Source organism: Hippocampus comes, unplaced genomic scaffold (genome assembly GCF_001891065.2).
Source record: "Hippocampus comes isolate QL1 unplaced genomic scaffold, H_comes_QL1_v1.1 scaffold7, whole genome shotgun sequence".
Taxonomy (NCBI): domain Eukaryota; kingdom Metazoa; phylum Chordata; class Actinopteri; order Syngnathiformes; family Syngnathidae; genus Hippocampus; species Hippocampus comes.
Window position 1 is genome coordinate 9,786,493 of NW_017842060.1, and position 17,458 is coordinate 9,803,950.

Sequence of the window (17,458 nt, forward strand, 5' to 3'; positions counted from 1 at the left end):
GTGTTACCACTTTGTCCTCTACAATTATGTTTTATTTACTGTTTATTGTGGTTACATTTTATCTATTCGACTGCACTGTAAATTACATCCATAGTCACATTTTATCATAACGGTTAAGTGGTAGACTGTACAACTCCATTGATTTTACTCACCTCACACACCAGTTTCATTTATTGATTAACTATTTTATTTTCCAATCATTTATCTGTGTTTGAGTTATTTTTGTTTTATATCACAAAATAGTACTCGGAATACTGATCACATTTTTAATCGCAAAAAACAGATTTTCTTTTGAGGTCGGGATTCATTACGCAGTTACCAAAAGCTTTTATTCAAATAGACTTTAGTACTTGATTTTTTGCCAGACATGACTCTCCATGTCATTGGCAATCTTGAGAGATTATTGTTTGTCCATTCTCCATCCTGTCCCTATGTTCCATACAATGTTTGGTTCTTTGTTGTATAATTTTGTTCTGTTTGGCAATTTTATTTTTGTTATGTTTGATTTCCTCTCTCATGAATTGGGACACTACCATTATGATCAATTGCTAATTAAGGCATTCGAATTCCATATAAAGTATTTTTCTGGGCTTTGCTTAGGCTATTGCTGCTCCACTCAGCTAAAACTTCTGGATCACTTTTTCCTGTTTTTTGGTCCTTTTTTTCCCCATCTTTTGGTCTCTGAAGACTTCCCGATTCTCTGTCCTAGCCGTCCTTCCTTGATCTCTGAACTCAGTCTGGATTTTAACAGCATTGTCTTGATCAAAGTTTTCTGATGTCTCTCCTCCCCACTTCATTTGTCCCCTATGTCATTTACCCTTTTTGGTTGATGAACGTTTTTAACCGAAGATGATGAATCTGAATCAACGTTCTCACTGAAAACGAGTCAACCTCTGGACCCTGCAGCCCTTGCAAGCCCGGATCTTCTGTCTGATATGTCAGACGTAAAAATTCCTGTTGTGAATTCTGAGCAATCAGATCACTTGAAAAATTTGGAGGCAGATGGTTCTGGATGGAATGAAGAAAAGGAAACTCTTGCCAGCTATGAACTACAAGAGAGGCTTGGAAAGGGTGGAGGGATTCAGAGTAACCGGATTAGTAGCACTAAAGAGGAAGCGCAAGAGGAGAGTGCAAGAAAAGCAAAGAGATTCTCGGTTTTAGAGTCACTTGAAGCAAGGAATGTTGAGACAAAGAGCACTTTAAGCAGACTTGCCACAGAGGACCTGGCATGCATGGGCTCATACCCTGGCTTCGACAAAAACCTGAAACAGCAAGCTGCATTGATGGATGATTCTCAGGAGGAGGTTGTCCAAGAAACGGTTGAACATCTTACTGTGAAGTCTGATGGTAAACGAAGACCTCCTGACATCAAGAAACCTATTAGGAGAAAGATACGAGACAGAGAACGTTCTGCATATAGTAGCTCTGAAGGAGAGTTGGAAAGGATGAGCTCCGAGGAGTCATTAGACGGTGATGCTGTTCTGAATGAGAGTGGTCTTGTTCTTGCACCAGTGATAGATCCACCAGCTTCTCCTTGTGTGGTTGAAACACCTTTCGGATCAATAAAGGACCGGGTTAAAGCCTTACAAAACCAAGTTGAAGAGGAGGAAGCCTTTAAACATGCTCAGGTACAGATTCTAAGTTCGTCCCTTGCAAAAACAAAAATGGAGGATGAAATGCCACAGCTCCCCAGTGTTCCCAAATCCCCCAGATCTCAGACAGAAAGATTAGAAGAGACTATGTCTGTGAAGGAGCTGATGAAAGCATTCCAGACCGGCCAGGACCCTTCAAAAAATAAATCGGGGCTTTTTGAGCACAAAGCATTGGCGTCTTGTGATTCCACACAGGCAATCGAAATAGCAGATTTTGAAGATAAAAAGGAGACTTACCAAAGTCCAAAACTGCCACCAAAATCCGAAAGTCAACACCTCAGCATTCCCCATCATGAGAATGACTTTCAAAGAAGTGACAAAGCTGACTCTGGATATCCACCAACAGGCATACTTAAAGACAGCTCAAAGGAATCACTACTAATCTCTGATGCAAATGTTGGAAAGACGGTCACATTTTGTGACGACAAAGGTGTTCACACAAGCAAAAAGTCAACTGAGCCTTTTGTAAAGCAAAGTATGTCCGTTAAAGAGCTAACAAAAGCATTCCAGTTTGGGAAAGAGCCTTCAAAATGCCAAGATGGGCTCTTTAAGTATGACTCCGATTCTCCTCCGAATATTTCAGCACTTGAAGCAGTCGCTCTCAAAGAAGCCACTAGCCCACAGGAAGCAAAATCTACAGATTACAATTCCTCTGATGCATCAGAGTTAATGTCAGATGACGTTTGTTTTGGAAACAAGGTAGACAATGCTGATATAATTCAGCATGACAAGGGGAGGACTAGTCCTCAGAGAGAACTTTTAACTAGGAGGGACTGGCGAATGATGCAAGTGGAAGAGCAATCTCTCAGCACCGGTATGACTTTATCTGAAGAACTGCAGATAAGCCCTGACCGCAGGCCTTCTGAGGACTTCAGTGCTGACATAAAGGCTGAGCTGGAAGAAAGTCCTGAGTACCAGCTTTTCAAGCAAACATCCACAGCCTTAGATGTGAGCTTTCAGATTGAAGGATCTGATGTGGAGACTGTGGTTGATAGACTGCCAATGTGCAGTTCATTCGGGGAAACTATTTCTCTTAATGATGATCAAATGATTGATGAAGGATTTGAATTTAGCCATCTGATGAACAATGATAATGAAGATGAAGACATCACAGGTGAGGTACCAATACTGGAAGAGGTCCACATTAGTAGGAACACAGATAGGCAAGCGTTCACATCAGCTAAAGATATGTCAGCAATGACGTCCTTCATGGAAACAGACTTGGATCAGTATCTACAAACCAATTCTGAACCAAATCAGCCACCACAAGAGTTTATTATTGAGGAACATTTTGAACAAATTGTCCTGATTAAGGAAAAAGAAAATGACACCGGCACATTCTCATCTGGGAGTCTTGAGTTTGATACAGAAGGAGAAAATGATCATAACGACATTAAAGATCAGTCATTGAAGTTGGAAAATGAGGAAACAGAGAGTGAATGTAAAAAATTAGAAGGTGCAAAAAGGAGACATGGGCTATTGTCAGACAACAATGATTTGGATATGTTCCAAGAGGTCAGGCCAATGATTGGTTGGCCAGAAGAACAGAATAATTTTCCAAAAGCATTTGAAAAAACAAGTTCTGGACGAGACAAAAATAAGTCATATCATTCAAGTGTCGCACAGAACTATGATGGACTTGAAGGGATGCTCCTGGATGAAGTACTAAGTGATGAAGAAAAAGAGTGTTTAACAAGCAATGATGGAAGAAATGCATTTTTTTCACAATACGATAATGGAACTGAAAGAAAAACAATTGAGGAACCGCTAGTTGAAGAAGTCCACATTGGCAGGAAAATGGATTACCAGCAACCTGCAACAGTGCGAGATATGTCAGGGTTAGTGTCGTTAATGACAACTAACATGGATCAGTGTCTCGAAACTACAACTGTAACTGATCAACCCCTGCAAGAGACTATCACTGAGGAAAAATTTGAACAAATTATCCTTACAAAGGAAAAGGAGAAAGACGTACACCCACTTGCTTCTGACGTGGCTGGATTTGGCACAGAACAGAAACACTTTGAAGAAACTGAAGTAAGAGATGACAGAAATGAGACATCTTGTTCTAGTTTGGGAAATGACTGTGAAGGACTTGGAGTGGCCCCTCAGGTGAACACTGACAATGAAGACATCACACCTGATGAACCACTGCTGGAAGAGGTCCACATTGTCAGAAAAACAGATAAGCAGGCACCCACAGTAGTGAAAGATATGTCAGGGTTGGTATCCATAATGAAAATGGACATGGATCAGTGTCTGGAATCTGGTCCTGTAACAGATAAACCGCAAAAAGCGGATATCGTTGAAGAAATTTTTGAACAAACTATCCGAACAAAGGAAAAAGAGAAAGACATATTTGCTTCTGATGCATCTGCATTTGACTCAGAAGAGGAACATTTTGAAGAAACTGATATAAGAGAAAACAAACATAAGACACCTCATTCCAGTTTCGGAGATGACTATGATGAATGTACAGTGGCCCCCCAGATGAACAATTTTAATGAAGAAATAATTGATGAACCACTACTTGAAGAGGTTCATACTGGCAAGAAAGGCAATAACCAGGACCCAATAGCAGTAAGAGAGATGTCAGGGTTAGTGTCCTTCATGAAAAATGATTTGGAGCAATGTCTCGAAAGCGTACCAGATCAAACACCACAAGAGAATATAGTTGAGGAAAATTTTGAACAAATTATCCCAATAAAGGAACAAGAGAAAGACATTCATCCATTTGCTTTGGATAAGGCTGGGTTCGGCACAGAGCAGAAACATTTTGAAAAAACTGATGGAAGAGAAGAGGGAAATAAGACACCTCATTCCAGTTTGGGAGATGACTATGAGGAAATTACAGTGGCCCCTCAGATAAACAATTATAATGAAGAAATCATAATGGATGAGCCACTACTTGAAGAAGTCCATTTTGGCGAGAAAACCAATAACCGGGCACCCACAGTCGTGAAAGAGATCTCAGGATTAGTGTCTTTAATGAAAAATGACTTGGATCAAAGTTTCGAAACAACATTTGTACCAGATCAACCACCACAAGATTGTGTAATTGAGGAAAATATTGAACAAGTTATACAAACAAAGGGAATCGGGAAAAACTTTCATCTCTTTGTTTCTGATGATGCCAGGTTTGGGACAGAAGAGGAACATTTCAAATACACTGATATAGGAGAAGGCAGAAATAAGACACCTCGTTCCAGTTTGGGAGATGACTATGAAGAATTTAATGTGGCCCCTCAGATGAGCAGTGATAATGAAGAAATCACACATGATGAACCACAACTTGAAGAATTTCATACTGACGACAAAGCCAATAACCACGACCCAACAGCAGTAAGAGAGATGTCAGGGTTGGTGTCCTTCATGAAAAATGACTTGGATCAATGTCTAGAAACAAAGTCTGTACCAGATCAATCACCACAAGGGAATATAATTGAAGACAATTTTGAACAAGTAATCTTAAAAAAGGAAAACAAAAAAGACATTCATTCTTTTGCCTCAGATAAGGTTGGGATTCGCACAGAAGAGAAACATTTAGAAAAAATTGTCAAAACAGAAGATAGGAATATGACATTGTGTTCCAGTTTGGGAGAGGACTATAAAGAACTTGGAGTGTACAACAATAATGACGACATCACAACTGATGAGCCATTACTTGAAGAGGTTTCCATTGGCAAGAAAACAGATTACCAGGGACCCACACCAGTGAAGGATATGTCAGGGTTGGTGTCCATAATGAAAATGAACATGGATCAGTGTCTCGAATCTTGTCCTCTGACAGATCAACCACAACAAGAGGAGATAATTGAGGAAAACTTTGAACAAATTATCCTTATAAAGGAAAAAGACAAAGCCAAATCCCCACTAGCTTCTAGTGTGGTTGGATTTGGCACCGAACAAAAACGTTTTGAAGAAACTCATATCAGAGAAGACAGAAATAAGACACCTTGTTCCAGTTTGGGAGATGACTCTGAGGAACTTATCCCAGCCCCTCAGATGCAGAATGTAAATGAAGAAATGGCAATTGATGAACCACGACATGAAGAAGTTCAAATTGCCGAGAAACTCAATAACCGGATACCCACAGCAGTGACAGATATGTCAGGTTTGGTGTCCTTAATGAACAATGATTTGGATCAAAATCAGGAATCAGACCAAGACGATATTTTTGAGGAAAATGTGGAACCACTTATCTCAACCAATGGAAATGAGAAGGAAATTCACAGTTTTGTCTCAGATAAGCTTCAGTTTGCCAAAGAATTCAAACATTTTGAAGAAACTGTTCGAAGAAAAGACGAACTTAGGACACCTTGTTCCAGTTTGGGGGACAGCGAAGGACTTGCAATGGCCCCTGAGATGAGCGATGACAATGATGAAATCACATTTGAAGAAGAACTACTCGAAGAAGTCCACATCGGCAAGAACATCGATAACCAGGGTCCCAGAGCAGTGGAAGATATGTCAGGGTTGGTGTGCCTAACGACAACTGACTTGGATCAGTGTCTCGAAACGAAATTTGATGAGAAACCACCACAACAGGTTTTTGAGGAAAGGTCTGAGCAAAGTATCTCAACAAAGGAACAAGAGACAGGCATCTATTCATTTGTTTCTGTTGAAAGAACTCACAGAGTTGTGGGTAGACCCGAAGGAGCCGATCACGCAAGCGTGGATCATCAGTCATTTGAAATAAATGCAGCCAAAGACACGGAGAATGAATATGGAATATCCAAAGCCCCCCAAGACATAAAAGAACTTTCTGGGAAGTTGTCAGTAAACGTGAGTGACTTGAATGAAATCACAGAGTCTGTGACTATCTGGCCAGAGGAAGAAACTCATTTTCAGAAACAGGACCATGTCACTGATGATGTAAAAGTGGATCACACAACACAAGAAATAGGTGAAAGTCAGGCCTTGACTAAAGAGCTCCCAATCACACAAGAATGGAATGGGCAAAAGCCTTCATATCAACCATCTACTGATATAAAGGAAATTCCGGGCATGATATTACTGCTAAAGAGTGACTTAGACCAATGCTTGATGGATAGACCAGTGACATATCAGACTCCAGAAGAGGACATTATTCAGGAGAAATTTGAAGAAGTTATTCTGACTAAATTCAATAAACCTCTTAGTGAGGAGAACCCTGAAAATGACAATAAGCATGATGGAGAGAGAATGACACAGATGCAGACTCATGTAGTTGAAAGCAAAGAAGTCAGTCCAAGTTCAGTTATCAAGGCATCACTCCAGGAAGTTTGCACTGATGAAAAGAAATACAGACAAGATAATAAAACTCGGGGGGATATGTCAGGCATGTTGTCACTCCTTGGGGATGACTTAGATCATTATTTAAAGGAAGAACCAGCTCTGATGCAATGCCACCCCGTCGAGGAAGTTGTCCATGAGGCCTGCAAACAAGATATAATATCAAAAGACACTGACAGAAAACCAAGTACATTTTCGACTGAAAATGGCACAATGCTCTCAGATGAGGCCATATCAAAGCAAATAAAATGCAAGTCTTACTCACATGAAGTGATGGAAGAAAGTTGGAAGAGTTTCCTAATTAAAGAGGATGCGCCTAAAATTTCAGCTGCTGTAGAGTCACATTTTAGTGACTATAGTGAAAGTACTGAGGAATTTCCAAAGCCATATGAAACAATGGGTGAATGCATGAATGAATATAAAGAAGATGCCAATTTTGCCACCACTGGCCCACTTATACCACGAAGGCCAGTTGATTTAAAGAACCTTGACACTGACGGTTTCAATGAACCAGTTAAAGAGCTTTATCCACGAGACTCTCTGGAGGCAAGTCCGGTTGTGGAAGATATGTCTTCGAAGAAATCCCCAGATTCCATTGAGCCAAGCCCTACAAGAGAATCTCCTTGTCCAGATTCTCTTGAAGGAAGCCCCACTCAATCAGATGACACTGGAGACCGAACATTGCCAGCCAAGGCAGCTGTGTATGAGGAGTATGCATCACAACTTAAAGCCTGTATAGCTTTTGATGCAAATATACCAGAAGATGACAATGAACCAGAAAACGTCACACAAATGGAAGGTGACAACTATCCCTCTTTCCATGAAGATGAACAGGAGGATTATTCCACAATCAATCAATTTACCCCAGAAGAGGAGATGTTTAAAATGGCTGCAAGGATCAAAACTTTTGATGAAATGGAACAGGAAGCCAAAACAAAGAGGGATACATCCCCATATGCATCATCACAGTTAAGTGATCATGTGGATATTGAGCTAGATAAACAAATGGCCTCAGCTACAGATACACCAGGGGAATATTTTGAAAATACTGTTGCAGGAACAGATATTGTTTCAAGTCATAGTATACATGAAGAGAGGGAAGAACGTGAGTCACAAATAAACCCAGAATTTCCAGGAAATGAAGAGTCTCCACAACTCTTGGAAGAAAGCCCATCTGAAATACATGACAGTGGCAGTAATTCAAACAGGGGAGCTGCTGATTCGCATTTTCATAGCTTTGTTACAGAAGACCTCCATCCAGATGACAAAAACAATGACCTACTTCAAGGAATTGCTGAACCTTCAACTACAGTGGATACTCGAGAAACCCAATGTTGTACATCCGGGTTTGACGATTCTGTAACCGACAATGGACAAGTTGATGAACAGAAGACATATGATGATTATGATCGAGCAGAGGACAGGAAAACACTTCATAAATCACCTGCTCAATCACCAAGCGATGCCAAAACCCCTGATCAATTTAAATTTGAAGAGGGAAAGCTATTTGAAATGACCAGAGGGGGCGCAATTGATCTCACAAGAAGTTTTGATGAAAATGTTGAAGGATATGAATTTTTTCAAATCGAGGAACATCCAGTGGATGAAGTTGTTTCAGAGGCGAGTGTGGAAGAGCAAAACACCTTGTCAAAATTTGACAATAGCGATTCAGTTGGAGAGGAAGTCGTGCAGAATCCAACAAAGCACATTATTCCTATTCCCAAACCCAGAACTCTCCTGACACCTTCATGTGACAAGTCAAAGAGTGACAAGCACCTTTCTGAAGCTGATCTTGGTTGCTCAACAGAAGTTCAGCTGGGTTCCCCGACAGGATTGGAGAAGCTAACCATTATTGAAGGTACTGACAAAGGCCTTATTGGCTTTGGCATAAACTATCGTGACTCCACAATTGCCGATCTTCAGTCAAGCACAATGACGGAGACATTGGAAGACCCAAGGCAAAGCTGTGATTTATTATACTCCTCTGCTGATGAGGATGAGGAAGACGACCAGTGCTCAGTCATTGAAATGTCTTTTGCAGGTGCACAGGCCAATGTCAATCAAGGCAGTATAACAAAGGAGGATAGTCAATTAAAACTGGAAAGATTCTGTGAGAACCGTGAGCCCGGTTTGGTTAGCAAAACAGAAGACCCAACCATGATTCGCAGAACAAGATCTGAGACAGACGGTGGTCCAAGTAAACCCTCTGGGAAAAGCAGCAGAAGTTGTTCTGACAGTGCAAAACCCACACATGAATCGAGCCTTTCCTCAGGTGGACCTCTTCCCACAACAAGACAAATGAAAGGAATCCAAATACGTAAGACTGAAGAATCATCGATTTCTTTGGACACTGATGACATCAGCAGCTCAAGTCACAAGAGTCCAGATTCTGTCATCTTTATGTACGACATCCCAACCTCAAGCAGTTTAGATTTGGATTCTTTGATGGGTGCGCAACCCTCTACCCGTACAGTGGATGTGTTTGAATCTAGGCCTACCTGGGATGACACGGTGGAAAATCAGATGCGGAGAATCACCGATGAACAAACTCCAGAGTGCATGGCAGGTATGGCCAGGTCTACTTAGGCTTTTTCTTTCCTAGTCCTTCTCCCTGGCAGCAAGAATTCTTTTCTCCTTCGTAAGAGCATTCTGCCATCATGTGTGTGCATGTATTGTGTTTTGCCTGTCGAAAAGTTACTTGTCCATCTCATCTGTGTCTGTGTCCGATCTCAAGATTGAATGGTCATGTTGGTTTTGGTTCACAAGCTTATTTTGATGCAGACTATTGGTATCGCCGATACTAATTTAGCTTGGCTAACATTACTAAGCTTCATCTGCTGATCTTAACCATATAATCATATTTTGGAAACTCTCTAGAGCGATGAATCCAACCTTTATCTTTTCATCAATGTCAACATTACATTTCCACATTTAATTTCAGGTTTGTTACAATTCATAAAGCCGTAGTCCTTAGGAAAATAGTATCTGTATTCACAGCAAATGATGTGTACAGGTACAGTTAAAAATATTTAATTTTAATGTGGTGGTATTTTAGTGGATTGGCAAGATGATGCTGACAGGAAAGAGGAGACATTAGCTATCATTGCAGATCTTCTTGGCTTCAGCTGGACTGGTAAGATCGAGTACATTCTCTCTCACTTTCTTTTTTTTCTAAACAAAATCTGTTTTGATCATGCTAATATTCATGTAAAACACTTAAATGTATGTTGTTATTATTTTGTCAGCAACAGCACTCTCAATATAACTTTCATATTGTGTTGTCTATGACCCCAGAGTTGGCAAGGGAACTGGAATTCAATGAGGATGAAATCCAATTAGTTAGAACACAGAATCCCAATTCACTTCAAGAACAGAGTCATGCCTTACTTCAACATTGGGTTGAACGGGAAGGCAAACATGCCACAGGTACATATTAGTTCAGCCTTATTCGAAAAGACAAACTAGGAGTATTTGTCGACTCTGAATAGTGGAAATTATTGCACTTAAATTGTTAAAAACCCCGTAAAGTGATTTCATTGTTTTCTTTCTGAATATATTTAATGTGTGATAACTTTTGTGCTGGCAACTCCTTTTCTCCATTCAAATTTGGCATGCTTGTTACATTCTTCTTTGTGGTGTCAAATTTGTAAGACCTTTTATTTTCATTTTACAGGGACTTTAATGTTTTAAATCTTGATTTTTCATTAAAATACTGTCAATTTCCATGAGATATACCGTACAAGCTTCTGACAATCATTGTGAAACAATTCCACAGAAGATTGCCTGATTAAGAGACTGACCAAGATCAACCGGATGGATATTGTTCATCTAATTGAAACACAGATGAACAAATCACTCCAAGAACAAACCTCAAGAACATATGCAGAGATTGAGAAGACATTGGACCATAGTGAAGGTAGTTTTGGGACATATTTTTCTCTCAGTGTTTTCAGTCAGTACACTAAGTGAGCGATCTTTATTCTATCATATATATATATATATATATATATATATATATATATGTCATTATTTTACATTATATTATCATATTATTTTAACATATGCATTATTACATTATCAAGTATGAATACTGTCTGGAAAAGATAAGATGCATGAGTCCATTGATTGGCTAAGAAGTAGGAGAAAGTGATGAAATCCTCATTCGGTGAATTAGCGCATATAGGCGGCAAGGGATGAGGAAGTGATACACTTTCATTCTACAAATCAGCAGGAAGATTTCAGGTACGTGAGTCTGTGGGAGCCAAGTGGAAGAAGGCATTGTTTAAAATACAGGAAAGAAAGACATGGGGGAGTCGGTCGGGCCGATAATTATCGTGCATCCCTATGTTTAATATCCCGGGGTGTTTTTTTCAGTGTCAGTGGCTCTGTCTTCAGTACAAGAAGATGTGGACAGCCCCAGGATTGTGAGAAGGGTGGAATCAGATCGCAAACGAGATTGAGAAGACATTGGACCATAGTGAAGGTATTTTTGGGACATATTTTTCTCTCTGTGTTTTCAGTCAGTACACTAAGTGAGCGATCTTTATTCTATCATATATATATATATATATATATATATATATATATATATGTCATTATTTTACATTATATTATCATATTATTTTAACATATGCATTATTACATTATCAAGTATGAATACTGTCTGGAAAAGATAAGATGCATGAGTCCATTGATTGGCTAAGAAGTAGGAGAAAGTGATGAAATCCTCATTCGGTGAATTAGCGCATATAGGCGGCAAGGGATGAGGAAGTGATACACTTTCATTCTACAAATCAGCAGGAAGATTTCAGGTACGTGAGTCTGTGGGAGCCAAGTGGAAGAAGGCATTGTTTAAAATACAGGAAAGAAAGACATGGGGGAGTCGGTCGGGCCGATAATTATCGTGCATCCCTATGTTTAATATCCCGGGGTGTTTTTTTCAGTGTCAGTGGCTCTGTCTTCAGTACAAGAAGATGTGGACAGCCCCAGGATTGTGAGAAGGGTGGAATCAGATCGCAAACCTCCCCCAGCTGTTTCTGAAGAAGACCTCTCTGTAGCTTCTCTACTTGACATTCCTTCATGGGCAGAGCCTGCCGGACATATCCACTCGGAGAGTATGCATGGTGACCTTTTGGAGGAAATCGAGATCTCCCAGTAATTTAATTTATTGGATTTCTAAATATGTCATGCACTGTATATTAGTGCTGAATGATTATGGAAAAATAATAATCACGATTATTTTGATTGAGATTGATATCATGATTAATAAAATGATTATTCATTTTTAAACAGTATTTATTCAACTACTAAAACTCAACTACTCAAAACAGTCATCGTAGCCCAATACCCATTCATCCCTGTATTCATCCCTTTATTTTTTTATTTTTAAATAACGTTCAATGAGAATTAAAAGGAACTACCCAGTGGCCTTACTCTTGATACCAGTTAACACATTTTGGAACAGATCTTCAAAAATCGAGAGTCACTGAATGGGCTGCTCCGGCATTTTGTGTTCACTGGCTTTGTACTTAGTGTGAATGCCTTTTGTGCTAATGTGTGTTTGCCAGTTATACAGTTTAGGGATTTTACATATCATATTTTGAAGGATTAATTTGCCACTGTGTCTGCTTTGTGCGTTACAGTGAACTCAACCCTAACCTGTGGACTTCAGATGATGTAATTTCACATGAACGTACACGCTATGTCAACTTGGAAGAGCAAGTAAGTACGCTCCCCATCAAAAAAGAAGCTGCAATGAAGAGCAAAGCAAGTCGAGTTTATGATGTCAAGTACAAAGGGAAAGACCATCAAATTCCCTGCAATATTGAAGTTCATGTCTCCAAGTCTTTTCATGGTCGTGGTCAGTGCCAAGTCAAAGAGATATGCTGCCAAAACATCTCTGGGACATTTGCTGCTAAAGAGGATAAGGGGTCACCTGAAACTTTGAAGTTGCCATCATCTGGATCAATGAGTGACATTAGTCTGATCTTATCTGAGTCAGACCAAGCTGAGACTGACTTTGAAGAGATTAATGAATACTATATTTCCCATACTGGCCCTCTAAATTATTCCAAAGAGAAGTTGAGAGGAACCTCTGGTCCTACCATGTTTGCTTCAGCAAAGAGTCACCAAGCAACTCTCGCGATAACTGAAGAAACCACAGATATAGACAGAAAAAGTCAAGTCTTACAGTGTGTTGATGAACACACAGCCCAAGTCTTCACAGATCAGCCCAAGAATCCACAGGATCCTAATGTGAACATGCGCTATGATCCATTTACATCAAGCAATGAAAACACAAAAACCCAAGTTAATAATACTGGCTTCCAGGATAACATGTTCTTCATTGATGATGATGATGATGATGATGATCTCCAGACAGTGGAATCCACTCTTGCTACAGCCAAGTACCAACAAATGGATAAAAACACTCATATGGCCTGTGACTCAACCGAGAGCTCTGGTATTTGTTGTTCAATCAGTCCAGACAGTGAGAAATACAGAACAAAGACTGTCTCTTCCAGCCTCTATCTGCCAATCTATGCCCGACAAACATCTGATAATGAATCATTGTCATCCACGTCCATAGATTATGAGACTTGTGTTGATGAAAAAAGTTTCTCACCAACAGAATTTTGGACATTAAGTGACACTTTGCCTAGACTTTCATCACCTGATTCGGTCATGTCAATCAGTGATTACAGGGCAATGTCTCCTGACTCTCCCCTCAGCAAAAGGAAGGGTTTTAGGGCAGACCTTCCCATCATGAATGTTAGTTGGGCACTCTTTTCAAGCTCAGCTAAATGTACTTCACCTGAAATTACTGAAAATAACGCAGACCCCAATCCTTCAGATGTGTGTGATAGTAGACTGCAATTTGGTGTAATCGAAAAACCTGCACAGAACCTTGACTCTGGAGTTGCAAAGGACACTCCACTTTTACCTGACAGTCTACTTATTCAGCGAGAAATTCCAAGTTTGACTTCAAAAACGTTGCCTTTTGAGCATTTGCATGAAGTAACTTGTTTAAACAAAAAGGCTTTGCCAGATTTAGGCACAAATACTCATGAATATGAGTCGTCAGAATTGGATTACCGTCCCTATTCACCACAATCTCAGACATCTCATTGCAGTTTCTCATTCCTTGAGCTCTTGCTCTCTGAACCAACACGTTCCCAACTGATGAGTCAGTATTGTGATTATTTTTTACAGTATTCAGGGGCTACTCCAACCTTACCCCAAATGACACAAAATCAGACAAAACTGGTCAAGGTGAGCACTTTGGAAATAAAATTGCCCTCTGATCAAATTTTTCCGCAAGGTGACAATTACAAAACGTCAAATGCTTATCCGTTATCACATATGTCACAGTCAACACACAAAACTGATCTCCAGTGTAACACAAATGAGCCTTCATCACATGATGAGAACAACCTCAATTTAGAAGAGCCCGAATCACTACAATGGGATGTAACAGTTGATACAGGATGGATAGACAATGTAAATGAAAAAGAAATGTCAGTTCAAAGCAGTACTCAAGTCCTAAAGGAAAAGAAAGAAAGTAAGGAATCATTTCTTGATTATTGGTTTTCGAAGTTGGCACCTCAACATTCTGTCTTACGACCATCAACAAATGACTCTGATCATTGTATAACACATTTAAGAATAAACACAGCAGAAAACAATCAAATTAAAGATTATATAGACTGTAGTCGGATGAAAGAATCAACAGAAGAAAATATTGATCCAGAACACAAATTTTACAGACCATCTGTAGAGACCACGCACAGTTTACCAGACAAACAAGGAAATAAACCTGTTATCTTCAACTTTGTAGAAAGACCAAAGTACACATTAGAGTTTCCAAAGGATAAAACAATAGAAGTATGCAAAGACAAGGCTTCCTACGGAGATGATTTGGTCCAAAACAACAGGCAAGAAAATATGTCATTCTCGACAAAAGTTGGAGTATCAATGACAAAGTGTTCGCAACATTCTGAAATGATTGAACAGGAAAAACAAAAATCCTTTCACTTTTTCTTAAACAGCCCTGAACATACACTACAACCAAGAAACATACAGTCAGATATTTGTTTCAAACAGAGTTTTGAAAACAGCGGACCAAAAATACATGATTCCTGTTCAGAAAAAGTCACTGGACAAAGCCATGTTACTGTGAACAAACCTTTTACATATGAAGAAGTTGTGTATGGCATTACAAATAAAAATAAAGCAGATGCCATGTCTAAAGCAAAGATTTTTGAGTCAAGGCCTATTTTAGTACTGTCTGACTCTATGGATGAGTTGCCTGACTCCGCCACAGCTGAAATGGCGATGGAGGTGAGACCATGTTCACCAGAGTCAATAGCGTCTCACTGTGAATTCCGGGCTCTTTCTCCTGACTCACCTGTTCCTCATTTTGACATAGCCCAAATTGAGAATTATGACCAATGCTTCAAGCAACGGTCGTACACACCGCAATCTAGTGTTTCAGATTGGGAAGGTCATGATTGGGGTCTCACTAACCTTTTTGATGAGACCAGACCACTATCGCCACAATCTGTTTCGTCAGACATGGAGCTCGATCTCTTATTTAGCAGCAGGGCGTTGTCTCCAGATTCTGTTTCTTCAGCTCGAGACACGTCACTGCTGCAGGATTGGCTGTTGGACTTTAGAGCATCCTCCCCAGATTCTGCAGCATCACTTGAGAAATGTTCCTTAAGTGCGGACACGATGTCTGGTCAAAACAACAGACAACATTGTAATTATTACTTCAGGTATTCTGAAGATAGGCCAGTTTCTCGTCAGTCAACATTGTCTGAGGTTGATTATTCAGAACTTAGTATCAAGGATCTCCTGAATGAGAGCAGGCCAGAATCACCAGATTCGGTATCGTCAGAGCATTTCAGAACAGAAACTGAGGTCTCTGTAATTGCAGTTCCAACTCCGTCATGTGCACGACCTTTTACATATGCAGACGTCCGTGGCTTTTCTCATGAAAGACCAGCCGATGCCATGCCTAAAGTCACAGCTTTAGAGTATGGATCTATTTTAGTACTGTCTGATTCCTTTGATGAGTTGCCTGACTCCGCCACAGCTGAAATGGCCTTGGAAGTCAGACCATGTTCACCAGAGTCTATCGCGTCTCACTGTGAAATCAGGGCTCTTTCTCCTGACTCACCTGTTCCTCATTTTGACATAGCCCAAATTGAGAATTATGACCAATGCTTCAAGCAACGGTCGTACACACCGCAATCGAGTGTTTCAGATTGGGAAGGTCATGATTGGGGTCTCACTAACCTTTTTGATGAGACCAGACTACTATCACCACAATCTGTTTCATCAGACCTGGAGCTCGATCTCTTATTTTGCAGCAGGGCGTTGTCTCCAGATTCTGTTTCTTCAGATCTAGACACGTCACTGCTGCGGGATTGGTTGTTGGACTTTAGAGCATCCTCCCCAGATTCTGCAGCATCAGTTGAGAAATGTTCCTTAAGTCCGGACACGATGTCTGTTGAAAACAACACACAACATTGTAATAATTTCTTAAGGTATTCTGAAGATAGGCCAGTTTCTCCTCAGTCCACATTGTCTGAGGTTGGTTATTCAGAACTTAGTTTCAATGATCTCTTTAATGACAGCAGGCCAGAATCGCCAGATTCGGTATCATCAGAGCATTTCAGAACAGAAACTGAGGTCTCTGTATTTGCAGTTCCATCTCCGTCATGTGCACAACCTTTTACATATGCAGACGTTGTCCGTGGCTTTTCTCATGAAAGACCAGCCGATGCCATGCCTAAAGTCACGGCTTTGGAGTATGGACCATTTTTAGTACTGTCTGATTCCTTTGATGAGTTGCCTGACTCCGCCACAGCTGAAATGGCCTTGGAAGTCAGACCATGTTCACCAGAGTCTATAGCGTCTCACTGTGAACTCAGGGCTCTTTCTCCTGACTCACCTGTTCCTCATTTTGACATAGCCCAAATTGAGAATTATGACCAATGCTTTAAGCAACGGTCGTACACACCGCAATCGAGTGTTTCAGATTGGGAAGGTCATGATTGGGGTCTCACTAACCTTTTTGATGAGACCAGACCACTATCACCACAATCTGTTTCATCAGACCTGGAGCTCGATCTCTTATTTAGCAGCAGGGCGTTGTCTCCAGATTCTGTTTCTTCAGATCTAGACACGTCACTCCTGCGGGATTGGCTGTTGGACTTTAGAGCATCCTCCCCAGATTCTGCAGCATCAGTTGAGAAATGTTCCTTAAGTCCGGACACGATGTCTGTTGAAAACAACAGACAACATTGTAATTATTTCTTAAGGTATTCTGAAGATAGGCCAGTTTCTCATCAGTCAACATTGTCTGAGGTTGATTATTCAGAACTTAGTATCAATGATCTCCTGAATGAGAGCAGGCCAGAATCGCCAGATTCGGTATCATCAGAGCATTTAAGAACAGAAACTGAGGTCTCCGTATTTGCAGTTCCATCTCCGTCATGTGCACGACCTTTTACATATGCAGACGT

The 17,458-nt window shown here is 40.3% G+C and overlaps 2 protein-coding genes across 2 annotated transcripts in view; both read left to right on the top strand.

The window, feature by feature from the left end:
* Positions 1-11,386, top strand: part of ank2a (ankyrin 2a, neuronal) — a 76,984-nt gene extending 65,598 nt beyond the window's left edge. The window contains exons 41-45 of the mRNA XM_019861745.1: positions 850-9,492; positions 9,982-10,059; positions 10,221-10,352; positions 10,702-10,842; positions 11,301-11,386. Of these exons, the coding sequence (XP_019717304.1) occupies positions 850-9,492; positions 9,982-10,059; positions 10,221-10,352; positions 10,702-10,842; positions 11,301-11,386 (9,080 nt within the window). The remainder of the gene's footprint in view (positions 1-849; positions 9,493-9,981; positions 10,060-10,220; positions 10,353-10,701; positions 10,843-11,300) is intronic.
* LOC109511026 (uncharacterized) overlaps positions 11,385-17,458 on the top strand; it is a gene marked incomplete at its 3' end in the record, with an annotated part of 10,926 nt that continues 4,852 nt past the window's right edge. Inside the window, exons 1-3 of the mRNA XM_019861746.1 lie at positions 11,385-11,409; positions 11,870-12,080; positions 12,569-16,203. Of these exons, the coding sequence (XP_019717305.1) occupies positions 12,043-12,080; positions 12,569-16,203 (3,673 nt within the window). The remainder of the gene's footprint in view (positions 11,410-11,869; positions 12,081-12,568; positions 16,204-17,458) is intronic.